General features: G+C 49.5%; 2 protein-coding genes across 9 annotated transcripts in view; both read right to left on the bottom strand.

Moving 5' to 3' along the window:
• The window catches only part of GDI2 (GDP dissociation inhibitor 2), a 15,268-nt gene extending 4,441 nt beyond the window's left edge, over positions 1-10,827 (bottom strand). Inside the window, exons 1-6 of the mRNA XM_015627991.3 lie at positions 10,656-10,827; positions 3,826-3,933; positions 3,150-3,249; positions 2,627-2,761; positions 908-1,106; positions 514-645 (exon numbers count right to left, since the gene is read on the bottom strand). Of these exons, the coding sequence (XP_015483477.1) occupies positions 514-645; positions 908-1,106; positions 2,627-2,761; positions 3,150-3,249; positions 3,826-3,933; positions 10,656-10,700 (719 nt within the window). The 5' untranslated portion in view covers positions 10,701-10,827. The remainder of the gene's footprint in view (positions 1-513; positions 646-907; positions 1,107-2,626; positions 2,762-3,149; positions 3,250-3,825; positions 3,934-10,655) is intronic.
• Positions 10,828-13,326: 2,499 nt separating this feature from the next.
• Positions 13,327-26,950, bottom strand: part of ANKRD16 (ankyrin repeat domain 16) — a 15,816-nt gene continuing 2,192 nt past the window's right edge. For 3 of the 8 annotated variants that reach the window (XM_015627992.3, XM_015627997.3, XM_015627999.3), the window contains 6 exons: positions 26,596-26,937; positions 25,374-25,594; positions 21,843-21,885; positions 21,027-21,135; positions 20,068-20,229; positions 16,417-17,512 (listed from right to left, as the gene is read on the bottom strand). In XM_015627992.3, the coding sequence (XP_015483478.1) occupies positions 17,075-17,512; positions 20,068-20,229; positions 21,027-21,135; positions 21,843-21,885; positions 25,374-25,594; positions 26,596-26,937 (1,315 nt within the window). In that variant the 3' untranslated portion in view covers positions 16,417-17,074. Of the gene's footprint in view, positions 14,288-15,582; positions 15,758-16,416; positions 17,607-20,067; positions 20,230-21,026; positions 21,136-21,842; positions 21,886-25,373; positions 25,595-26,595; positions 26,938-26,950 lie in introns of those variants that run through there. The other 5 variants (XM_015627994.3, XM_015628001.3, XM_033514859.1 and 2 more) reach the window with 5 other exon arrangements.

Genomic DNA, 26,950 nt, shown 5'->3' on the forward strand with positions numbered 1-26,950 from the left:
CCCAACCACACCCGCCCAACTACACCCAGTCAACTACACCCACCCAACTACACCCACCCAACTACACCCAGCCAACTACACCCAGCCAACACGCATCCAACTCCACCCAGCCAACTCACACCCAGCCAACTCACACCCAACTCCATCCACCCAACAAAATCCACCCAACTACACCCACCCAACTCACAGCCAACTCCACCCGCCCAATTCCACACATCTAACACACACTCAACTCCACACATCCATCTCCACCCACCCAACACTCACCCAACTCCACCCATTCTCCACCCTCCCAACACTCACCCATTCTCCACTCACCCATCTCCACCCACCCATTCTCCACCTGCCCAACACTCACCCATTCTCCACTCACCCATCTCCACCCACCCAACTCCACCCATCCATCTCCACCCACCCAACTCCATCCATCTGATTCCACCCACCCAACACTCATCCACCCGCCCAACTCCACACCCCACTGCAGAAAACCTGGAGCCAAAGCCAAGCGCTCACCTCGCAAATCCCTGGGGCAGCTCTCCAAGGCCATAGAGGGGGTACAGGTAGGGGCTTTTCCCGTACCGAGCCAGGGACTCACTGTACAGCTTGATCCTGTTGATTGTTTCTTGGCAGGGTTGGTCTAGATAGCTGGGAAGGACAGATGCACCATTTGGGATGTTTCCCAAACCGGCACTTCCAGCAGAACACTCTGGAAAGCAAAGCCCTGACTTCCCATGACGTTTCCTTCCCACCCTCCAGCTGCTCCTGGTGGTGCTTCCCTGGAAGTTCCCTTTTTAGGAGCATTCCGTGGTACATTTTTTACCCAGGAACCCTCAAAGTTTAAAATAACCAATCCATCCCATCATAATCAAATCCCAGGATTTGGGGGAGCGACTGACCCCCCACTTACTCATCAGTCCTGTAGAGAGCGAGGGCGTGGCCTGTGAAGTCAATGACATCTTGGCCCAGGTCAAACTTCTTGTACACGTCCCTCATGGTGGTTTTCTTGGGATCCACACCCTCGAAGGTCCGCGGGTCGTTCTCGTCAAAGTTGGCCACGTACACCAGGAACTTCCTGAACCGGCGCTTCTCAAACAAACCCATTAAACCTAAAACCGAGGTTTGGTGAGAACCCAGAATCAGGGTTTGGTGAGAACTCAGCAGAACCAGGGTTTGGTGAGAACCCAGAATCGGGGTTTGGTGAGAATCAAACAGAACCAGGGTTTGGTGAGAACCCATCAGAACCAGGGTTTGGTGAGAACCCAGAATCGGGGTTTGGTGAGAACCCAGAATCGGGGTTTGGTGAGAATCAAACAGAACCAGGGTTGGGTGAGAACTCAGCAGAACCAGGGTTTGGTGAGAATCCATCAGAACCAGGGTTGGGTGAGAACTCAGCAGAACCAGGGTTTGGTGAGAATCCATCAGAACCAGGGTTTGGTGAGAATCAAACAGAACCAGGGTTTGGTGAGAATTAAACAGAANCAGAACCAGGGTTTGGTGAGAATCAAACAGAACCAGGGTTTGGTGAGAACTCAGCAGATCCTCAGTGACTTTGGTGGCTTTTCCATGATCAGCAGTGAGTAAGAACCACCGAGTGTTCAAACAAGGAATGATTTGGGTTGGAAAGAACCCTAAAGGTCCTTAGTTCCACCCCCATGGGCAGGGACACCTGCCACTGTCCCAGGCTGCTCCAAGCCCTGTCCAACGTGGCCTTGGACACTTCCAGGGATCCAGGGGCAGCCACAGCTTCTCTGGGAATTCCATTCCAACTCCTCCCCACCTTCCCAACCAGGGATTCCTTCCCAAGATCCCATCTAACCCTGTCCTCCTTCAGCCTAAGGCCATTCCCTGTGTCCTGTCCCTCAAACCCCAAGCACGAGGCTGGACAAGGCACCATTTCTGCACTTGAGCTCTCCACAAACTGCAGAAGCAAGGCTGGACCTGCTGAAACGTGAGGGCAGAGGCAGCACCTCCACTCCTGCCAGGATGGGTGTCCACACAGGAGACGTGGCCAAACCGAAGGAATTTTCAGGAATATTCCTGATTCCGTCAGGAATGGAGGAAAAGCTTTTTCCATGAGGAAAGCTCAGACAGATCTGAGGCTTTCACTGCAAGGAGTCGCTTCATCCGATTTTTCAGAGCTGCTGCTGAACGCATCCCACGTCTGGAGCTCATGGAATGCCCTCTGGACCCTAATGGATTTCACCACGCTGTTATTAGTTTTATTTGAGGAGTGAAATTTAAATAGGCAATAATTAAGGTTTGAGGTGCCACACGTCGGGATTAGTCATTGCAATTTGCCTGCAATGTTTTTCACGCGGACAATTCCGACGAGGACGCCACATCAAATATTTATGGCAGAGCTGGGAGCATGAGCCCCAGATGGAACCTCTCGAGGAAGGAAAACACTGCCAGGATCTCACCAGAATCTCACTGAACAGGCAGCTTGGAAGCTCCAAGAGCTCAGCAAACCCAAGGCTCATGCTGCAAGGGGTGTGTGAAGTCAAAGAGGAGCAGGAGAACCCTAAAGATGCTCTTTAACACACGAGGAGCATCAAGAATATCCCAAGGGATGGGTTTGCCTCTGTTTAGGGGATTCAGAGGGGACAGATAAGGTGCAGCTACTCACTGGAGGCCAAAGCTTCTGCCTCAGTGGAAGGAACTTTGTAGATCTTTCCTCCCTTGTAGACGAAGCTGCCCTCGATCACCTTGAAGTCCAAGTAACGAGTAACTTCTGTGTAAAGCAGCATCTTCACCAACTGACCTGCAAGGGTGTTTGGCACGGTCAAACACGGACACGGCAGCTCCTCCACCACAACAAACCCTTCCCCAAGCTCCATTCCCACAGCAGGCTGAAGATAAGCTGGGACTAAAGCACCCAAGCCTCGCCTGGGATCTCTCTGTTCTTCCACTGCAGCAGCCCTGAGGGAGACACTGCACAATCCACCATTCCCTGGTGCTCCAGGATGAAATTCCAGCAGCCTGGGGTTGGTTTTAGGGAGCTGGCCCTGCACTGGAAACCCCTTCAAGGATTTCCTTTAGACCGTGTACTGGAGCACATGGATTCAAGGATGAGGATTCCAAGGAATGACAGCTCCATCCCAGCACCCAGCACCAGCCCAAGGAATATTTGGGAGCTCAGGATCACTCACCATTAGCCATAAGGAATTTTGGAATGAGGTCCACGTTCCAGTCTCTTCCCCGCCCCATAGATTCTGGTGGAGTTCCCGGGAGATTAAACCTTTTGTAGAGCTTTGGAGAGAGAATACAGAACTTATTATAGCCCAGGAAATGTGTCTGGGTGTCATTTCTCCCACACATGGACACACTTTCCGCCCCCACAGCTCCAGGCTGAACACAAGCTCTTCAGAGCCAGCTGCTGGCTGCAGTTTCAGCTCCAATTTGAGTTTGGAACACACAAACACATCCAGTGAATTGTTACAGGAAGAACCAGGCTGTGTAATTCTGTTCTTCCAGGCTTTCTCCATCCAAGGATTTGGGAATTTATGAACGTAATAAACTGTTTACCATGACATTTCTTAGTCCAATTTACAATTTAGCTGAAGAGTTTTAACATCCAGCTGTAACAGCTCTGGAATGCTCCAGAATTTGCTCAGATTCCAGCTGGGAATTCCAGGAAACAAGCACAACCCACCAACTCCAAACACCCCACACTGGTGTTTTCCCCACTGTTACCCGGTGAGGAGGTGCTATAAAACTTCCTTACTCAAAGGAAATCCTTGGAGTCATTAATTTGAATTAATTCCCAAGGCTGAGTGGGAATAAATCCCGGGAAGGACACGAGGATGGGTCTCTCTCCACACTTACATCTTCCAGGGGTGTAATGGATGCACTTTCCCCTCCGTAGTAAGAGTTCCGATCCATGTGAAGGACTTTCTTTCCGTTCACTGACATAATCCCAGAGAGGATGCATTCCTGCAGGAAGGAAAGGATGCAAGGGACAGGTGAGCTGCACTGGAGCCTCCTGCTTCCCGTTCTTCCCTATGGAAAAACATGTTCAGACAGCTCCACTGCAGGTACCTGCAGACAAGCAAAGCTGTTGCCTCATTCCAGAACTCAAGCACCTCCTGGAGGAAAATTAACCTTTTAATGAATTTATTGTTTGCTCTGGGCAAGCTGGGAAAGGGGTTAGAGCTACACAGCCATCATCCAGCAAAGCTTCCCAGAGGAATTTTTTGGGAATTCCATACATTTGAGCCAAAGGAAAAGCTGTCTTCTAAGGCAGCAGCTCTCAGTTTTAAAGATGTCCACAGAGAGGCAGCAGGAGCATGAAATCTTACCTGGATTTCAGTCTCCTCAGAACCTCAATTATTAATATTTGCCACACTGGGACACTCAGGGTAATCAACAGCTTCTCTCAGAGAGCAGCATAAACAATGAATAGAGGCACTTGGGCTGAGCCTCACCACGGAGCACATGCAGGCTGCAGAACCAGCTCAGGCCTTGCACAACAAAATCCCCATTAAAACACGACTTTGCACCATTCCCCAGCCAAAGGGCTCAACAAAAACTCTGTCTGTGTGCTTAGGACAGCTTATCTTGGAGGTTTTAGCGATCCTGCTCTGCCTCAGCTCTCACCAGCAGCAGAATTTGGCTGCAGCAGAGCTCTTTTTGCTGTCTCCCATCTCACTGTTAGTTCCTGGCCACATCTCACATGTTGGAGGGGGCTTGGAGCAGCCCGGTGCAGAGGAAGGTGTCCCAAGGGTGGCAGGATGGTTTGTAAGGTCCTCTCCACCCAAATCATGTTGTTCAGTTTGTAAATCCCCATCCAGCTGCTGAGAGATCCCAGTCTCCAGGAGATCCTTCCTGTTTATTCCTCAAGCACCTCAGTCAGGATCCTCCTCCTGTGCCGCTTCCCCCTCCCGTGGAGTGCAGGAGGTTCATTTCCAACTCCAGACTGACCAGTGCAGGTGTCAGGCAGGAAAACCACCAACACCAGGAGGTTCCCTCTGTGGATTGTTTGTGTAAATCCTGACTCCAGTCAATCCTCGGTGTAAAGGAAGCTGTAAAATCAACTTCCCCAGCAGCTCTCAGGGGTTGTTTTGTTCCGAAGGTCAGACATCTGGAGGAATCGCTGGCTGAGGATTTGCTGTGCTGCTGCTTCCAGGTGGGAATGGGAAAACCTTCTCAGGTCTGTCACCAAAATCCAGCCAAGGACTCGAGGAGCAAAGCTGGAGCTGCCTCATGCACAGCAAAGACGCTCTGAATCCAATCCCTGAAGTCATGGAAGATTTCCAGCACGGTGCCCACAAGGCTTCTTGATCACCACATGGACTGGGAGTAGTAAGCCACAGTGCTTCCCACAAAAGCTCTCCATGATCCATCAGCTGCTCCTTCCAAGGATCCTACAAGGTCCCTCTGTTTTTCCCCACAGGCTGGAGCAAGCAGAGACCCCGTGTGAAGTCACTACTCAAGGCCTACAACGCTGAGTAACCGCAGGAGTAAAAGTGACGAGAGCGTTAATGATTAACCCCAGCCGAGGCAGGGCTGTCACACCAAGGGCATCATCACCAAGCAGTTCAATTCACCAAGCTCTGTGGTTGGACTCCCTGTGATTTATCCCCCCTGGAACATCTCCCAAAATGTTCCAGAGCTCTGCCAGATGGTGGCACAGGACTGCAAGTGTCCATGCTGGAGCTGAGCCACAAGGAAGCCAAGCAGGATCAAAAGGAAGGATGGAGCTCCAAAGCTACATCCACTGGTCAGGATGTCAGCTGATTTCAGCCACCCACTTCAGCTCCAAGCATTCCTTGCTCTGTCTTCCCAAAAAAATGAGACTGTGCATCCCTTCTTCAGGCCACCTGTCCAAATTCCCAGCATCCCTCGGAGCCAATCTGGGCAACAGCGGATCCAAGAGGCCTCGAGTTCCTCTTCACTCTTCTTTCACACCGTGGGGACTGAGGAGGAGCCACCACACTGCTGTTCAACCCCAGAGCTCACTGAACACGAAATCCTGCACAGCCCTTTCAGGCCACTTCCCTCTGCAGCCACAAAAAGCACAAGGGCTGCACAATGGACTTATCCTCCCAGCTCAGCAATTCCTTTGGATGCCGTGCTGGCTGCAGGACCAGGCCCCGCTTGATGCGTGACGCTGTCGTTCGGGTCAGGGAGCGAGGAAAACAAACGGCCTGTGCTGATAAGGGGAAGGCTAGGAAGAGTTTAGAGCACAAATAAAAAAGGGGAAGCATCAAGAGTTCAAATCTGAGCATTTTTTGCTGCTTTGGAAACGTTGTCAGCACCAAACAGGAACAGGGAGGAGGCAGCAGGGAGAGCTCTGGGTATCCAGATCCAGCAGAATCCTCATGGAAATTGTGCCTGAGCCAGGTCAGGTTACGAGGAGCTCCCAGGAGCTCTTTGTGCTGCTGAAGGAAGGACGGAGCGAGCCTGAGCACCAGCGATGTCGTCCACAGCAAATGGAACCCGGGAGAAACCTGCACTGGCAATGTGGAGACAGCACAGTGTGAATCCATGGAGATAAAAATAAGGAGGAACTTGGAGGTGTTGGAGTTTCCATGCCTGTTTAAGACCATCAGCTCTTCCCTGGAGCGCAGGAGCTGGTGGTGAGCAGCCCTCGTGCACGCAGAGGCCTTGGGGAATGGAGGGAAACAAGGAGGTTTCCGTGGACTTTCTCCAAGTAGGGCGGCAGTTCAGGAAGGCTCAGACAGCCCGATGGAAACTCCAGCCAGCGGAGGGAGGATTGGGCACCGAGCATTGAGCAAAATCCCTTCGGCTTCAGGAACGGGCTCTGGCATCACCCGGCTCTTTCTTGGAAAGGCAGGGCTGTGCTGTGGCCAGAGAGTCACACCAGGGCTGGGTCTCCAGGCTGGACCTCTGGAGATCCTCGGTCCAGCCCAGGCAGGGTCACCTGGAGCAGGTGACACAGGCAATCCTGCCTGAGCCAAAGCTCTGCTCACCCTAAAGACTGCACTGAACAATCTCCTCTGCTGGCAGGGCGTGATGCAGTGACAGGGACACTCCTCACAGCCACTCTGAGAGAGGCTCTTTAGGCAACGAGGCTCCTGTGAATGAACACATCCCAAAGCAGAGTTTGGCTCCCACGCTCCGACTGAAAGTGAATCCGGATCTTTGGGATGGATCTGAGCAGCTTTAACTGAGTGGGGAGGCAGCTGGCAGGTAAGGAGCTTAGTTGAGCCTGCAAAGAGTGAAACCTCAGCAGGAACAGAGCGTTCACCTACTGGGGCAGGACTGGAGGGTTTCATTCTCCCCAAAATTCATGGAAATAACTTGGTAGAAGCACAGAGGGCACAACATCCTGCTCTGAGATAACCCAGTGAGGAAGTACCGAGCCACTCCCACACCACAGAGGTGGAAATTACAGTGACCTGGGAAATTACAGTGACCTGAAAAGAGAGGTGTGAAAGTACAGCCACGAGGAGCTCTCCAGTCTGTGACCACTGCAGCAGATTAAAAACCAGTTTGTGCAGTAGGTCTGCAGGAAGATGATCCCTAATCTGCCACACACGGAAAGCCTAAGACAAGGACCTTAAAGCTATTAAAGCTCCAGCAACCTGGAGAATCCATTCCCACCAGGAATGAGGTGGCTGGAAGATCCAGCAGGGCCTGGCACTTCACACTGATCCATGCAGGAGGAGCCATGGAGTTCACTGCAGCTGCTGGAAGTCTGAGGGGTTGTATCAGCAGTAATTCAGGATTATTTTTCCCCGCAGGGCTAAGACACATCTCTATGAGCTGGCACTGACACGGGGTCTCTGATTAGTGCACAAAAGGGAAAAGCTGAAATAGTTTGAGTGCCAGTAATCCCAGTCCTAAAGCTGCCTTTAGTCCTTCAATACTGCTTGAGGAAGAGATTAACACCTGAAATATTCATGTTGCACTTCCAGATCCATCCCAGTGGAATTTCCACGTGCACTTGCTGGCCCCACGGACCCAACCAGAGTGACCGCTACAATGGATGGATTTGTGCTGTTCTACAAAGCCTCCAACCACTCATTCTTCCTCTTTAAACCAACAACTCCCTTGGAAAGGAGTTCCAAGTTGTTGAAACAACTCTCCATTTGGAAAAAAGAAAATAAACCTCCAAATCAGCAGCAGAGACACAACCTCAGAGCTGCAACAAGGGCCTGATGGGGCTCCAGCAGCAGAATCCAGGAGCAGCTTGAAGGAAAGGGATGCAAACATCACCAGAACTTCCAGGACAGCTCCTTTGGAAAAGGAAAGGAACAACTGGATGTGTTTCTAGTTCCTTTTCCTCAGGAAGCCTGTGCCTGATATCAAAGCTGGAGGACCAACCTGCAAGCTTCATTCCTTCAGCCCAGCCTGATCCAGCTCTGCTCCAACACCATCCACCAGCCAACACCAGGAATTCTGGCTGCACCAGGACCTCTGGGTTCCGTTCTTTTCCACATGAGCTGCTCAAGATGAGGTTCACCCTAACTGGTATTTCAGAGGGAAAGCCAGGGCACCAGAAGCAACATGCCCGCTCCTGGATATTCCCAGGCTCTGGAGTTTGGTCAGTACACCTTAAAGTGCGGCCCTAATTTATTCCTTTTAACTCAACTGCTGCTCATTAGCAGGAGCTTGTCTTAAAAGTGATTTCACAAGAGGCCTTTTGTCAAATTTACACTGGCATTTGTCAGTTTGAGATTAAGCCCTGCTGTTCACCAACTTGATACCCCGCTCACACTAAAGCATAAATTAACATTTTAATGGAGCTCGGATCTATTGGAGGCCCCTTCACTACAAGCTCATTATATTTCCTCTCCCCAAAAGTCCCTTTCCCTGCTTTGCTGAGCCAGGGGCAGGCTTTAGGAGAGACTCCAGCTTTCCCTATCAAAGGGAAGAAGCTTTTTCCTCCTCAGCCATTCCTCCACCTCAAAGGAAGAACCTTGAAAGGAATGAAAGCAACTGGAAAAGTTGGGTGTCCCCTACAGCAGACGCTCCCACACTTTGCACATTTCCTTTGTGTCACATTCCAGGTTTGTTCCCAAACCCAAAGGATGATAATCCAGCTCTGCCTTCGGTGGGGTCCTGTGTCAGCAGCCACCATGCCTCTGGTCAATCACAGCGCCCAAACCACAGGAGGAAACGTGTGGATTTCAATTTAATCACCATCCCCAGTGGGGGAAATCCCTGCCGGGCCAACCCCAAAGAGATGCCTTTGTCCAGCCACCTTTCCCCACTAACAGGAGGGAACAAAAGCAGGAAAGGCCGTTGCACAAGGAGGAAAACCTCTCCACCATATTGGATTTTCTTCCCCCCTTCTCCAAACAATGCCTCGCATTTATAACCTGCAATCCGCCCTCCCGTGGCATCTCCCGGCCTCCAGGGATGCAGGAACCGGGAGAAATCGTCCTGCAAACCTCCGGGGCAGCGGCACTGCCGTGGTTTTTTTCCCCCAGGGCTGCCTCCGGCGAGGGCTGCATCCTCCACAATAGGACAAAGCCCCAGCACGGCTCATCCCCTCCCTCCGCCGCACCCCCATCAGCTGTCAGCTTTCCTTAGGGATCACCGGGATGCAGCGACATCGCAGCAAAGGGGGTTTTTTTGGAGGGGGGAATAAGGGGAATTTGACAGGCTCGCCAGCCTCCCATCCCCCTCCTGCTGCAGTCAGGGCTGGATGGAGCCGAAGGCTGCAAAGGCGGAGCGGGAATGGGGATGGAGAGGGGGGGGATAACCAGGGCTGCCTCCACCCTGCACAAACCTGCAGCCACGTTAGGTTTGTGGTACGGGGTGGGGGAGAGGCGGGGGAAGAGATGTGTGAAGGGAAAAAAAAAAAAAAAGAAGGTAATGATTTCAAAAATAAATAAAAGGCAAAAAAATGCCCCTCGGCGTTTTATTGTCCGAGTGTCCCCCACGCCCTCCCTCCGCAAAACAACCGCATTTCCTGGGGCCTCCTGGGAACGGCGGGGATCGGAGGTATATCCAAACACGAGGAGTTGGTGTAAAATATATATATATATATATATATAAATCATATAAAAACCCCACCCAGGGGTCCAGTTAGGGACGGGGAGAAAGACCCAGGGTGGGGACGGGATTGGAGCTGGGGGGTGCTGTGAGAATTAATGATGGGGAAATGGCCCAGGGGTCCCTCCGGGGTGGGGGTCACACGAACCAGACCCCCGGGGTAATGCTGAGGGGCGGAGGATCCCAGGCTGGGTTGGAGATGAATGGGAAAGGATCCAGGGTGGCGGTGGGACTGAAGCAGGGGGGGTGCTGTGAGAATTAATGATGGGAGAAAACACTCAGGGGTCCCCAAGGGGGTCATATACACCAGACCCCCGGTAATACTGGGGATGGGGACGGGGGCAAACACCCAAACAGAGGCGGGGGGGCTACGAAGGACAGGTGACAGCTGAATAAAACCACCTGAATGGGGCGAGTGGGGTGATAATCAAGTGAGAAACTGGCGAGGGGATAAAGACCCCAGTGCCCGAGGCGGCGGCGGCTGGGGGCGGGGGGGCTCAAACCCAGGCTGGGGGGGATGATCAGGTGATAGACGGGCAAAAGGACAGCGGCTCCCGGGTGGGTGAGAGATGGGGAAGGGGGTCAGCCGCAGGAGCCGGGGGATGGCGGAGGGGGGGCGGCGGGGCGGGGCAGGGCGGCGGCCGCCCGCAGCAGGCCCGAGGCGCGAGCGGGTGGCGGCTGCTCCTCACCGTGAGGCCGGTGCCCAGCACGATCACGTCGTACTCCTCATTCATGGCGGCGCGCGGTCTCTCGGGGGTCTCTCGGCCGGGGCTGAAGCGAACCGGGCGCTACGCGGGGGCCGCGGGAGCGCGAGAAAATGGAGCCGCCGCCGTGAGGGGACCGCGCCGGGAGGGGCGGGGCCGGGCCACCTGCGCCCCGCCCACGCGCCTGCCAATCAAAGCGTTTTACGTCACGCCATTGGCTGACGGAGCCGTCACTCAAAGGGCGGGAGCGCTGCGCGCGCGAGCGGCGCTGCCACCGTGGTGGGGGCGCGGCGCGCATGCGCAGTTCCATGGCCGCCCCTACGGGCTCGGGCTGTGCATGGGGGAGCCTGAATTTGGGGAGGGGTCCTAAATTTGGGGGGATTTTCCTCAATTTGGGGGGATTTTCCTCGATTTAGGGCCGGATCCTCTACTTGGGGAGGTTCTTAATTTTGGGGGTCCTATTTGAGTGATGCAATTTAAGGGGATTCTCTTTTTTTGGGGGGGAAATCCCAAATTTTAAGGATCCTTAATTTCAAGGGCGTCCTCAGTTTGGGGATATTCCTTAATATCGGGGAGCTCCTCAATTTTGGGGTTCTCTGGGGTGCATCCTTAACTTCGGGAGGTCCTTATATTAATTAGGGGGGCTTTAATTGAATCCCCCCCATCCCATCCAGTGCTTTTCCATCCCATCCCATTCCCAAACCACTTTTGATGGGAAGTTCTAACGATCCCAAAATTAGGCTGAATTCCCACTTTTCCTTCTCCCACAATTTCTCCTCTTTCCACACCGAAAAACGGATTTTTCCTCTCGTCCGCGTACGGAAAATCCCGAGGTTTTCCAGAAGATTTGGGCTTTTCCTCGTGTTTCAGGGTGGGAGAAGCTCCCAAAAATTCTGCCCGGGGACGGGAGCAAAGCCCGGCTGTAAGAATGGTTTGGAGAAGCTGGAGGGGTGGACGGGGATCCGCCGGGATTTTGGGTGGCCAAGTAGCAGGTACGGGATTCCAGGAAGGAAAGATCCCAGGAAGGACCCCAGGAATGATGGAAGGATTCCGGGAAGGAAGGGAAGATTCCAGGAAGGAAAGATTCTGGGAAGGAAAGAATCCAGGAAGGAAGAAAAGATTGATTCCAGGAAGAATTGCAGGAAGAAAAGAATGAAGAAATCCAGAAAGGAAGGATTGATTCCAGAAAGAATTCCAGAAGAATTCCAGGAAGGAAGAAAGGGTTGATTCCACAAAGAATTCCAAGAAGAAAGGAAGGAAGGAAAAATTCCAGGAAGGAAGGAAGGATTCCAGGAAGGAAGGAAGAATTCCAGGGAGGAAGAAAGGATTGATTCCAGAAAGAATTCCAGGAAGAATTCCAGGAAAGAAGGAAGGAAGAATTCCAGGAAGGAAGGATTCCAGGAAGGAAGGAAGGGTTGATTCCAGGAAGGAAGGAATGAAGAAATCCAGAAAGGATTCCAGGAATAATTCCAGGAAAGAAGGAAGGCAGAATTCCAGGAAGGAAGGGAGGATTCCAGGAAGAAAGGAAGGAAGGATTCCAGGAAGAAAGGAAGGAAGGATTCCAGGAAGAAAGGAAGGAAAGCAGAATTCCAGGAATTCCAGCATTCCAGGAAGGAAAAACTACAGCTCTGTTTCAGCCCTCACCAGGAATTCTCATCCTGTGGGGACGCGCAGCTCAGGGTGGGACAGGAATTGGGAGAGGAGAGCCAGGGAGTGAATCCCCGGAAAAGTGGGAAGGAAAATCCCAAAGGGAATCCAGGAAAAGCCCAGGAGAATCCCCATCCCCGCAGGGATTTTGGGGTCAGCTGGAGGTGGCACTTGGGGACACGGCTGTGCAGGGGGACAGTTCCTCAACGAGGCCTTTCCCAACCTCAACCATCCCAGGATTCCATGGAAAAATCCCAGATGGGACTCGGAGCAATCCCTCACCCTCAGCATCATCCCAGGAAAACCTGGAGAGTCCACCTGGGCAGGAGTGGGAGGCTGGAGCAGGACCTGGAGCAAATCTAGAGGAATCCATGGAATTGTTCCAAGGGCTGGAGCCCCTCTGCTCTGAGCCAGGCTGGGAGAGCTGGGAATGTTCTCCTGGAGAAGGGAAGGATCCAGGGAGAGCTTCCAGAACACTCCAGGGCCTGGAGGGGCTCTGGGAGAGCTGGAATTTGGGAAAGGCCTGGAGGGGCAGGAGCCAGGGAATGGCTCCAGATTGGAAAAGGGGAATTGGGGTGGGATTTGGGAAGGAATTCCTGGCTGGGCTGGAATTCCCAGAGAAGCTGTGGCTGCCCCAAATCCCTGGAATGTCCAAGGCTGGGTTGGACAGGGCTTGGAGCATCCTGGGATGGTGGAAGTGCTGGAAGTGGATGATCCTTCCAACCGAAACCATTCCATGATTCCAGAATTCCCTGCAGCTGCCACACCTGGAATTTTTTTTGCCCCAGCGCCAAGGCTGGAAAAGGTGGAGGAACAACAATTCCAAAGCTTTGTTCTCCTGGGCTCTGCTCCAGGTTGCTTCCCTGGGCTCCCTGTGAGCCATTCCCATGGGAATTCAGTGGGATTCATTCCCAGGGACACAAAGGTTTGTTAAATCCTTGCAGCTGGGAAAAAAAATGGGAAGGGCTTTTCCCTGTGTGAATTTTTCAGGAATAAAACTGAATCCATGGTCTTTTCCCGACCCTCAAAATTTATTCACGTTCCCCTTTGTGTTTTGAAGGTGTTTTCATGTTTTTAAGGAGTTTCCCATTTGTGTTTCCATGGATATTTGGAAACATTCCCGCTGATTTTTCACAGGCTCGTCAGCAATCCCGGTTTTTATGGATAAAAAATTTTAGGGATATTGGGAGGACACAGCAATTCCATGGTTTATTAGAATTAGAAATAAATAGGAATGAAGCAGCCCCTTGCATTTCCAGCTGTAGGAAAGAGCTGGATTTACGTAGGGATCCGGGATTTTTAGAGGAATAAAACAATTTCCTCACCAACCCAGGGGCTGATCCAGCTCCCACCACAATTCCTGTGAGTTTGAGTGAGAATTTCACATTTAACTCATTCCCTTCCTGATTTTTAACCTCTGCCATCCCAAAAAAGAGCAGAATTCCAGCAGTTTTTAAGTCCTGGCGTTACAAACAGACGAGGACACGTCATTTTTTTTTAATGGAATTTATCATTCCAGCTGCACAAACCCAACAGCTGCAGCTGCTCTTACCTTATTGTGAATTCCAGGTTTCCAAGAGCAGATTTTTTGGGATTTAAAGTTCATGGGTTCTGGGAATTGCCCAGCATTCCAATCTGGAATAAAAGAGTTCCTTGTTTCAGTCTGATCCAAAGATTCCCGATGTCCTCCCAGGGCTGAGGTCCCACCACGGATTCCTGCAGATTTTGGGATCAACTCTGGGATACAAAAAGGATTGAAAGGTTGGTGCAGCTTCAAGAGCCTCAAAATTCCAGGAATTTCAGGGATTAGGGGAGAGCAGGTCCATGAAGAGCTGGAAAATCAATGATCCAGGTGGATTTTGTGTGGAAATTGCCAGGAAAAGCCGTGAGGATCCCGAGAAGTGGAGATTTCCTTGGATGGTTCTGTTTCAGGGAGCTGCATGGGAAGAGGGGAAGCTCAGCCCTGGAATCTGGAAATGAAAGAAGAAAATTAATTTATTTATAAACTTATATTATAAATTTATAAATAAATGTATATTAAAATTTATAATAAATAAAAATATATTTATTTATATATTATAATATACAATCAATTCTATAAAATGTGTAATTATTCTATAATTATAAAAATAAATTACTAATAATTTACTAAATAATTTATTTAGTAAATATATATTAAATCAATATAAATTAAATAATAATTACAAATAATTTACTTAATAAATTTACTAATTAATAATTAATTAGTAAATAATAATTTTAGAAAATACATAATTATATATTATATAAAATATAATTATATAATTATTATTATACATAAAATAAAATTATTTTTATTATTTATAAATTATTTATATAATTTATATCATGTCTATATCATTATATCATATCTAGTTATTATTTATATAATTTAGAAATTATTATAATTATTATCTATATTATATATTCTATATAATATTCTATAGAATACTACATATAAATTATTAAAATTATTATAATTCTTAAAATTCTTCTATTTTCTATTTTTCCTTCTATTTTCTTCTATTTTAATTATAAATTATTATACTGATTATAAATTATTATATTATATATAATTTTATATATTTATTATACCAAAAATATAATATATAATTATATATAATATAATATACAATAAATATAATATAATAAATATAACATAATGTAATAAATATAATGTTACATTATAATATAATATATAATGTATATAAAATATTATATAGTATGTAAAATATTGTATATGTAATATAACAATGTTTATTGATATATAATATATAAAATATAAAATATAAAATATAATATGCATAATACATAATTTTTATATATTATACATAATATAATATATAATAAATAATATAAAACTTATTATAAATTCTATAATTTAGCATTATAAATAATAAAATTATTTTTATCAGAGGCAGGAACGTGATAAAAACATGGAATTGTTGAGGTGGGAAAGGACCTAAAGATGATTTAATTCCAAACCAAGGGAAAAGCTCCCACTCTCCCAGGTTGCTCCAACCTGGCCTTGGACACTTCCAAGGATGGAACAGCCACAACTTTTTTGGAAAACCTGTCCCAGGGAAGAGCCCAGCCCCATCCCCTCCACAACATTTGGAAATAATCCTATTTCAAACATTTCTCCTAAATCCACTTCCCAATCCAGCTCGGCTCCTCCGCTCGATTCCAGGTAAAAATCCCAACATTTGAATCAATGTTTCCCTGACGGAAGGGGTAACCAACGTACCACGTGGAGAAGGAGCGGCTTTCCTCTTGCATTCCCTGGAAAACCTGGATGATCTCCGGCTTCCTGGCCAGCTGCCGTGCCAGCATTCCCGAGTTATCCGGAGCGTCGCGGAGTCCGGCTCGCAGCAGGACGCCGGCGGCCTCGGCGCGCTGCCCGGCGCCGGCCGCGTGCAGGGCTGGGGGGACACAACCAGCTGGGCTCATCCTGCTCTGGGATAAAATCTGGGATTCTCATGGAAGGAAACAGGTGGAGGGGGGAAATGGTGGTTTTTTCCCAGTGTGGAATGGTGGAGTGGTTTGGGTTGGGATAAAGTTGTGGAATTAATCTTGGGATCATTGAGTGTGAGCTTCCATCCTGCTGCCATGGACAGGGAGCTTCCACTGTCCCGGAATTCCTTCCCAAATCCCATCCCAAATTTCCCTTTTCCAATCTGCCATTCCCTGTGTCCTGTCCCTCCAGGCCTTGTCCCCAGTCCCTCTCCAGCTCTCCTGGAGCCCCTCCAGGCCCTGGAATGTGCTGGAAGCTCTCCCTGGATCCTTCCCTTCTCCAGGAGAACATTCCCAGCTCTCCCAGCCTGGCTCCAGAGCCTGACATTGGATCCATCTCCTCTCCAAGGAATTGATGGACCCAGGGCCTTCCCTTGCAATCTCAGGAAGCCACCAAGGCTCTCCCTTCCCTTTCCCTCTCTTTCCCATCCCCATTTCCCAGAAAAATCCCTCGGGATGGATTTGGAGCCTCCCAAATCCCAGAATCCCGGAATGCTTTGGGATGGGATCCAGGGACCTTCAATCCCATCCCATTCCAATCCCCCCATCCCAGGCTGCTCCAACCCTTCCTTGGCCATTCCCGGGATCCAGGGGCAGCCACAGCTGCTCTGGGAATTCCAACCCAGCTCTTCTCCACCCTCACTGTAAAAGAAAAAATCTCCCTGTAATCCAAACGAGGTTTCCTGATCCCTCTGGATAATCCTGCTGTGGATGAGAAGCTTCCCAAGGACGCAGTGACCCAAACCCAGCCAAGGAGGAGCAACAGGAAAAAACATCCCAGGGCTGGATGAGCTCAGCAGAGCTCGGATTAAATCCCGGAGGAGGCAGAGGGAGAGGTGGTTCCGCTAAAACCTTTCACCAAACCCCAGGGCTGGGCAATTCCCCAATGGCTGAAACCCTTTGTCCATTTTTTTTCCCCAAATTTTTAATTTTTTTAGGGTTTTTTTTGGGAGATGCTGATGCAAGAGCTTGCCTGAGCTTTTCCCGCTGGGAATGCCGACGCTCCAGCATCGCTATAGCAACTCTATTTCCGTGCCAGCTCCCTGGTATTATTTGCTCATCAGCCATTTCCAGGCTGATTTGCTAAGGAATTGAGGTTGGAGAGCTCGATCCATGTGTTTGTCCATCCAACCTGCTTCCAACAGGATCATTCCAGAGAAATTTCATCGGGAGAAGGTGGCATTGGAGCTCCTCAGGTGAAAAATAAGCAGGGAATTCCCAATTTGTCACTCTGTTCTTCCCCCAGCCCCTCCCAGGGAAAAGCTCCAGCAGAAATTCCAGTAAATTGAAAGCCAGGGAATGCAAAATGCCCAAAAAAAACTGGGATGGATCCATGGTGTTGCTCCCAGAGCAAATGTATCCATGGATTTGGCATCTCCCGTGCATGCAGAGGTTGGGATGCGCTCGTGGAAGCTCCAGGTGTCACATAAAGCTTGGAAAAACAGCTTGGAATTCTCACCAGAACGGCCCTTCCCATCCTTAGCCTGGATATCAGCACCGAGGGACAGCAGGGTCTGGATGGTTTGTCCATGTCCTTCCTGCAGAAGGTGGGATTTGGGATCAGCTCTGCGCTCGGATCCATCCCTGACCTGGAATTGCTCTGCCCTGCTCAGGTCTGGGGGATCCAGAGGATCTTGGAGCAGATGGAAATCAAGGTCAGCTGCCTGTGGCAGGGAAGATCAGATCCATGAGGCAGGAATTGCTCCAGCTGCTGTGATCCCACGGGAATTGGCCAGAAAAGTCCCACCAAGCACCTTCCTAAAAATCCCAGAATGGTTTGGGTTGGAAAAAATCCTTAAAGATCATCCAATTCCAACAACAGGGACACCTTCCCTATCCCAGGCTGCTCCAAGCTGGCCTTGGACATTCCAGGGATCCAGGGACAGCCTCACCTGCTCTGGGAATTCCAGCCCAGCCAGGAATTCCTTCCCAAATCCCATCCATCCCTCTGGCAGTGGGGAGCTGTTCCCTGTGTCCTGTCCCTCCAGGCCTTTCCCAAATTCCAGCTCTCCCAGAGCCCCTTTAGGCCCTGCAATGTGCTGGAAGCTCTCCCCTTCTCCAGGAGAACATTCCCAGCTCTCCCAGCCTGGCTCCAGCCCTGGAGCTCTCTCCAACTCTGAGTTCCAAACCCCTCCAGGATTCCCAGAAGATCTGGAGTTGATTTTTCCAGGGTTATTCCAACCCAAGGAGCAGAACCTGTTGCTGATCTGGGCCGTTGCTCATCTGCCTCCCTCAGGCACCAGAATTTCCCAAAGAATTCCTCCAGGAATTCCTCTTCTTCCCTGGGAGAAAACCCAGGGATCCACAGTGTCCTCCCTCCTTCCTCTGCCAGGAATTTCAAATTCCACAGGGAAAAACCCAGCCCAGCCCCCAGCTCCCTGCAGAGGCTTTTCCAGAAATAAATCCTTTCTCCCTAAATAAAACGCCTGATTTTGGAATTCCATCCTCAGGGCCATGAATTAAGTCTTTGTCCTGAGGCCTGGGAATGGAGAGCTCTTATTTTTATCCCCCACCCACTCTTTTTTTCCCCCCTATTCCCATAGGATTCCACAGCATCTTCCCTGCTCCTGAGGCTCCCATTTCCCTGAAAATCCAATTCCATGGCAAAGCCAGGAACTGCTGTAGCTGCCACAGCCCTGGCAGCAAATTAAAAAAAAATAATTTGATTTTCCTGTGTTTAGAAATGCAAAATAAGAAAAAAAAGGGAGATAAAACCACAAACAAATGCTGCTGTAAATACAAAGTGACACCGGGGAAGGGAGAGAATCCCATCCAATCATTCCCAAATCCCAGGATTTGCTGGATTTGCTCCAAGGCACGTTATATTCCCCCCAGAGCTGTTCCACGTACCCTTGGCAACCAGAAGGGCTTTGGATGTGGATCCTGGGAGCAGGAGGCCGGGAAAACGGGAGAAAGGGCTCCTTTGTGGGAGCGGGCACGGCTGGATGGAGCCAGCATTCCCAGGGAATGGCACGGATGGTTTTGTAGGAGCAGGGCACTGGGATGGGGATTTATTCCCACCACAAGGCTCAGAGATCTGGATTTAACAGATCCCAGGAGGGATCCTGGTCAGCTGGGAAGTTCTGGGATCTGCTCTGTATTCCCACATTTTGTAGGACCAGGACACTGGGATGGGGATTTATTCCCACTACAAAGCTCAAAGGGATGTTAAAATCCAGGGCTTAACATTCCTGGATCTGAGCAGGGACAGATCCCAGATCCCAGGAGGGATCCTGGTCAGCTGGGAAGTTTTGGGATCTGCTCTGCATTCCCAGGGAATGGCACGGATGGTGTTGTAGAAGCAGGGCACTGGGATGGGGATTTATTCCCACCACAAGGCTCAGAGATCTGGATTTAACAGATCCCAGGAAGGATCCTGGTCAGCTGGGAAGTTTTGGGATCTGCTCTGCATTCCCAGGGAATGTTGCAGGACCCACAGCTCTGCTTCCCACATGGGCTGGGAGGAGGAGGAAGCTCCAGTGGCTCTGGAATTCAAAACAACTCCAGTGTGAAGGACACAGATAAAATCCCAGGAGCTTCCCCCGCCTTCCCAGCTCTCCTTTGCCACATCTCCTGTCCCTCCCCAGCTGGCAGCTGGAATTCATGAAACAAACATGGAATTCTTGGGGTGGGAAGGACCTCAGAGCCCACCCAGTGCCACCCCTTCCATGGCAGGGACACCTCACACCATCCTAGGCTGCTCCAAGCTCCATCCAAGCTGGTCTTGGGCATTCCAGGGATCCAGGGGCAGCCACAGCTTCTCTGGGAATTCCAGCCCAGCCAGGAATTCCCTCCCCAGATCCCATCCATCCCTGCCCTCTGGCAGTGGGAGCCATTCCCTGTGTCCTGTCCCTCCAGGGCTTGTCCCCAGTCCCTCTCCAGCTCTCCTGGAGCCCCTTTAGGCCCTGGAATGTGCTGGAAGCTCTCCCTGGAGCCTTCTCCTCTCCAGGAGAACATTCCCAGCTCCCAGCCTGGCTCCAGCCCTGGAGCAGCTCCATGCACTACTCTGGACTCTCCAGATCCTCCTGATGTTGCTCCCAGGGCTGGGATCTGCTGCTCCAGGTGGGATCTCCCCTCTCCCTGCTTCCCAGAAAACAGGGAATGGTCAGGAGCAGAGGATGAGCCAGGAATACAAACCCATGGTGGCAAACACCTGATCCAGCCTGACTGAGGTGCTTGGCACAAGCTTTTCCAGGGGAATTTGGGAGCAGGGACAAACCTTGGCAGCGTAGTGCAGGGCTGGCAGCCGCAGGGACGTCGCTCTCCCGTTGACATCCACGCCCAGCTCAGACACCAGGAACTGGATGGATCCATCCTGGGCTGTCACAGCTGCTCTGTGCAGGGCCTGAGCACCCAGGGCATCCACAGCTGTGGGACAGGCCTGGAATTCAGGAATATCACGGGAATAACACACAAAGGGGCTCATCCCAAAGGACAGCACCACCCTCTGGAGGTACCGGTACCATCTGGAAACTTCCAGGAGGTTTCCAAGGTCTCCCACCCTCAGTGCCTGCAATGTGAGGGTAAAACCACGGCAAAGTTCCAAACAGCTCTGGGAGATCAGCCATGAGGGAGCCCCAGCCTGCTGGGATCATCCAGGAATCAATCAATCAATCATCAATAAATTATTGACTGCAGCGCTCTGGTTCCTCCAGCATGCTCCAATGGCATTCCCTGGAGGAAATCAGGGATTTTTGGGAGAGACCACAGGAGCTGCCAGGAGAGAGGGAGGGCAGGGAGGAGCTCTGGATAACTCATGGATGGACATTCCCACCTTCTCCACAGCCTCTGGCATTCCAAGAGCTCTGACACAGCTGCCCCTGGAGCGCTGGGAATGTCCTGACCCCTCCTGCTGTCACCATCCCACAAAAGCTGTGGCTGTCCCTGGATCCCTGGAAGTGTCCAAGGCCAGGCTGGATGGAGCCTGGAGCCACCTGGGATGGTGGGAGCTGTCCCTGCCCATGGAAGGAAGGGATGGAATGAGATGATTTTTAAGCTCTTTCCAACCCAAACCATTCCATGATTCCCACTGACCTCACTCAAACCCTTCCCATCTCCAGGAGGGAATTACTTTTTTTTTTTACCACAATTCCTTTCTTTCCAATTTGGGAATTGGCTTCCCCAGTGAGGATGAAGATGTGGATCCTGGGAAAGGCAGTGAGGAATTGTAGCACTCACCTGGTGTTTTTCCAGGAGCAGCCGGGCGATGCCGACGTGTCCGTTCTGGAGAGCGTCCATGAAGGGAGTGACCCCACAGCTGTCCCTGCTGTCAGGCTGGTACTGACACCTGGGAATCCAGGAGGAAAAACCAGGATACAGCTGCTGGAAGCTCCAAAATCCTTATGGAAGGAGACTCTCAGCAGCTGGGGTTGGAAATGGAATATATAAAGCTCATCCATATCCCCTGGCTTGGTGGGTTTTAGGGTTTGGGGAATGGGGGTTTTTTTTGGGATCAGGGATCTGGTTCAGCTCGTTTGTAATTCCCTTTTTCCCTGGGCAGACGGCCTGGAAGCAGGGAATAACCAGATCCTCATGGAATGATGTGCAAAATCAAGAGCCCACCAGTCTCATTCCAGTGAAAACCAGGGAAAAATGAATTAAAACTGAATTAAAGATCACAGAGTTCTTCATGCTGGGTTGGGATGAGCTGCAATTCCCAGGAAAAGCTGCTCTGGGAATTTAGGAAGGGAACAGAGCTGCTTTAAAGCCACTTCCCAGCAATTTCCCCAGGAGCCAGGAAAGGATAAACCCAGCTTAGGGAAGCTGCCAGGAATCCCTTGGGGAATGAATCAGCAGGGAAAAGAAAGTTACATAACTGGGATTTGTGTCATAACCAAGAGGGAGCCCATTCCCATCTGGGAAAAACCTGGAAAAGCCAGCCTTGGGATGGAGGGGCAGGGCAGGAGCAGCACAAGCATCCTTTGTGTCCAAATGCTGGCAGGGAATAGGAGGTGGGGGAGGAAAAGCTGGAAAAGCTGGAAGGAGCCTGCTTACCGCTCCAGGAGCAGCTCCACAACCTGGGAACAGCCGTGCATCGCTGGGAAAAGATGGGAAAAAAAACAGGAAAAACATGGATTGATTGTGTTTTGGGGTTTTGTGTTCCTACAGCTCAGGGTGTTGATCCTTTTTGGGATGAGGGAAGGAGCTCGGGATTCAAGGGGTTTTTAATCCCATCAGTTTTTGGGTGGGATTAAAATAAAAAAAGGTTTCCTTTTGTCTGATCCCACCAGGAAATGGGAGGTAAAGCAGGGAAAAGGTGTGGAATGGGAACTGCCTGGATTGAATCTGCCACAGGATTCAGCTGGAATAAAAAGGGATTCTCCCAGTGATTTGTTCATTCCTGAGTTGGGATGTGGGAGAAGCCAGAGGAAGACAAAGGAAATGCTGGATAATGTTCCCAGCCCTCCTCAGCCACTCCCATCTCATCTCAGAGGGAAAACAACAACAGAGGGGGAGGATTTGGACCTGAGGCACTGAAATATTCCTGGTTTTTCCAGGTTTTTTAAACATTTTCACTGGATCAAAGCTTTGATCCAGCTTTTTGTTATTTTTTTCTTCCCCCCTTGCAGGTTATTTTGCAAAACAAATGGAATGGAATGTTTCTTTTTCAAGAGGAAAAAAACCAAAATATCAAAGCAAGGCTGGAGCTGCTCCATCAGGTGATGGAAAAAAGGATCCTGGGAAATGTGTGTTCCCAGGAACAGCTTCCAGCTGGAATCCCAGGGAGGAATTCCCAGATTTTGGCTCTTTGACCATTCTGAGCTGATGGAAAACACAAATTATGGGGAAGAAAAAATCCCTCCAAGCAGCACAATTCCATCTTTTATCAGGAAGAGAAGCAGGGGAAAGCTGGGATCCACTTCCTCTAATTCCCAGCTTTCTTCCCTTGGGATTGAAGAGGCAACAAAGCTGAAGCAATCAATCCTTATTAGTATAATAAATATAATAAAGTAAATATAATAAATAAAAATTTATTAAATATAAGTGTAGTAAATGTAAATATAATAAATTTTATAAATATAACTATAATAAAAGTAATATTAAAAATTAATATCAAAATAATTGCAGGAGAAAACTACTCCTCATAAATATAATAAATATAAATATAATAAAAACTAATACAAAAAATTAATAGGAAAATAGTTGCAGGAAGGAGAAAACGACCCCTCATAAATATAATAAAATAAATATAATATATAGAAATACAATAAATATAAATATAATATATAGAAATATAATAAATATAATAAAAATAATATTAAAAATTAATATAAAAATAATTTCAGGAGGGAGAAAACAACTCCTCAAATATAATAAAATAAATACTATATATAAATATAAATATAACATTAAAAATTAATATCAAAATAATTGCAGGTGGGAGAATATAGCATTAAAAATTAATATCAAAATAATTGCAGGTGGGAGAAAATGACCCCTCAAATATAATAAAATAAATATAATATATATAAAATAAATATAAATATAATAAATATAAATATAATAAATATAAATATAATAAATATAAATATAATAAATATAAATATAATATGTATAAATAAAATAAATATAAATACAATAAAAATAGTATTAAAAATTAATATCGAAATAATTGCAGGAGGGAGAAAATGACCTGTCATAAATACAATAAAATAAATATAATAAAAAATAATATAAAAAAAATAATATAAAAAATAATTGCAAGAGGGAGAAAACGACCCCTCAGCAATGCAGGAAGGCAGCTGGCCTGCTCATGGGTTACAGCCACAGCTCTGGGATGGAAATCCATGGAAAATCCATGGAAAAGGCAGTTTATCCTGACAGGATTCCCTCCACAGCCCCTCCTGCCTCAGGAGCTGGGAATATCCACTGGGAAAAGCGTGGGGATACCAGGGAGGAGCAGTTTGGGATCAAACTGAACCAGGGGCAGTGAGGGAGGTTAATTTTAATTCCCCAATTCCATCATTCCAGCCCTTCCCCACTCCCAGGGTCTGGCTGGATGAGGAAATTCCAGAAATCCATCCAAATTGTGGATGAGTGGCTTTGTCAAAGAAAGATTTCTTTTTCCAGAAGTTTCTGTCCCTAAAGGAAGAGCAGAACAGGAATTTACAATTTTTAGGAGAAAAGGGAAGGAAGCAGGGATAGAGCTGGAATTTCTCCCAAAAATCCAACTGGATCCACAGCGTGGGCAGCAGGGGAAGGGAATTCTGAAGGAATTCTGCCCCTTTGTTCCACTCAGGTGATCCCATATGGAGTCCAGCTCTGGGATCCCAATTTATTCCCAAATCCCAAGGCAGGGAGAAGACTTTGGTTCAAGGTCAAAATTCCCCAATTTGGATGATCCCAAATCCCAGAGCTCACCCTGACCCTGGAATGTCCAATTGTCCCCCTCAAGTCCCAGATCCCAGCCCAACATCCCCCTCCTGCTGGGGGAGGAGCTGCCAATTCCATGGAAACATCACCTGGAATAAGGCAGGGATGGGAGAACACTGGAAAAATCGGGACCAGCCGCTTCAGGCAACCTGCTCTGATCCCAAAAACAACTCATTCCCTGTTTTTTTTTTCATTCCCAGGTCAAGCAAAAGGACTCAGTGGTGCCCAAGGGCTGGAATTGTCACAGCTGATGAGCCAAGAGTGACTGGAAAAGCCATGGGAATGACAGCCCAGCAGGGGCTCCTCCCAACACCTCGGGTTTTTCCAGGGAGTCAATCCCCATTAAATTCTTTGGGAAAGGAATTTGGGTAGCCAGGGCTCATCTCTCCTGCTGAGACCTGGGATACACAGCCCAATTCCCACTCTGGATGTGGTCTGAGCCCTCCTGCTTCCCAACAATCCTGAGGATGGCTTTAGGGATTCCTAAAGCTGCCCATTCCCTCGAAATATCCCTTCAAAGCAAGGAAAAGGGATTTGGATGTGGTGGGCTCCAAGGACAGCTCCTGGGTATTCCCAGCAGGGATTGTCCCTCCTCTTTGCAGGAAGGCCCCTCTGGAATTCTCACACCATGGGATGAGAGCAAGGGGACTCCCAAATTTTGAGTTTATTCTTGGAATCGTGGAGTGATTTTGGTTGGAAAAGTGCTCAAACTGTTCCCAGCACTGCCACCGTGCCACATCCACATGGATCTGAAATCCCTCCGGGAATGGGGACTCCAGCCCTGCCCTGGGCAGCTCATTTCAATGCTCACAAGCCTTTCCATGAAGGAATTTTCCCAATATCCAACATAAACTTCCCCAAAATCCAAAGGTTCCTCTCAGCAGCTCTGCTGCTTTCAGGGATTGAAAACGCCGGGATGTGCTTGGAGCTGGGGAGGTTTTCCAGGAGCAGTTTACACACCAGGAAGGAAAATCAGATCCATATTCCAAGTGAAGGGAGCTCCACCTGTGCCAGGCAGAGATGAACTCGATCCCAAAACCAGCAGAAGATCCCAGCATGGATCCCTTCTCCCTGATTATTTTTCCTTTCTCTAAAATAAGCTGGAATTTCCCCTTCCCGCTCTCCCAGATTTCCTGGGAGGTGGATCCATACCTGCTGTGTGCAGAGGAGTTCTCCCCGTGGTGCTCTCTGTGTCCCAGCAGTTTGGGAACACATCCAGCAGGAACCGGAGAACCTCGGGATGCCCTTCCCTGCTGGCAATGTGGAAGCAATTCCAGCCATCCTTATTCCTCAGCAAGGGATTGGCTCCATGCTCCACCAGAGTTTTGATCACTTCCAAGTTTTTCCTGGTGCAAGCCATCATCAGGGGAGTCCTGGAAGAAAAGCCGGGGGAATAAAATAACCTGGGATGAGAAATCTCCACCTGGATTCAGGTGCTTTGCCTGAAGATCCAGGAGATTTTACAGCACTGGTTTTCCAGGTTGGGAATACTTCAGCTCCTTTTTCGTGCAGTCCCTCAGAGCATTCCGTGTTTTTAAGGCAAATGAGACTTTTTCCAAAGGTTTGGATATGCCTCAGGAAGTGCAGAGCTCCCTGGTTTTAATCCAGGCTCATGGAATCTCAATTCCCAGCTCTGGAATGCAGCCTTTGGATTTGTGGCTCCAAAGGAGCCTCCCAGGCTTTCATCTGGGAGCTGGGGAGAATCCTTGCTTCCTTTTTCCAGAGATCTCCATCCCTAAGGGAAGAGTGGAGCAAGAATTTACAATTTTTAGGAGAAAAGTGGGGGAAAGCAGGGATAGGGCTGGAATTTCTCCCAAAAATCCAACTGCATCCAAGCGTGGACAGCAGGGGAAGGGAATTCTGCCCCTTTGTTCCACTCAGGTGATCCCACATGGAGTCCAGCTCTGGGATCCCAACAGAAGGAGCTGGAGCTGTTGGAGCAAATCCAGAGGGATCCATGGAGCTGCTCCAGGGCTGGAGCCAGGCTGGGAGAGCTGGGAATAATCCCCTGGAGAAGGGAAAGATCCAGGGAGAGCTTCCAGCACATTCCAGAGCCTAAAGGAGCTCCAGGAGAGCTGGAGAGGGACTGGGGACAAGGCCTGGAGGGACAGGGACACAGGGAATGGCTTCCACTGCCAGAGGGCAGGGATGGATGGGATCTGGGGAAGGAATTCCTGGCTGGGCTGGAATTCCCAGAGCAGCCCCTGGATCCCTGGAATGTCCAAGGCCAGGCTTGGAGCAGCCTGGGATAGGAGAAGGTGTCCCAGGTGGCACTGGATGATCCTGAAGCACTTTCCCATCCATTCCACGATCCCAAACACCACCTCCAGCAGCCACATTCCCACCTTCCCCAATCCCAAATCCCAGCACCTACCAGTCCCCCTTTTTCAAGCAGTCCACGCTGGCCCCTCTCTCCAGGAGGAAGGACACACATTCCTGGTGTCCCATGGAAGCAGCCTCATGGATGGGTCTCTTGTAGTCCCCGTTGGCCACCTCTGGGTCCATCCCAATCTCCCGGATCAGGAATTCCAGCACATCCCGGTGCCCCGACCGAGCCGCGTGGTGCAGCAGGGAGTCTCCCAAACGTCCCCAGCGCCAGCTGAGAGCCTCTGGAATCTCATCCAGCCTCAGCTCATCCCGTAGGAGATCCAGGTTTCCCTCCTGGACCAGCCTCAGGAGGCGTCGCGGCCTCTCCTGCTCCACCATGGAGCCAGGCCTGAGGGGAAAAA

This window comes from Parus major, chromosome 1A (assembly GCF_001522545.3).
Source record: "Parus major isolate Abel chromosome 1A, Parus_major1.1, whole genome shotgun sequence".
Taxonomy (NCBI): Eukaryota; Metazoa; Chordata; class Aves; order Passeriformes; family Paridae; genus Parus; species Parus major.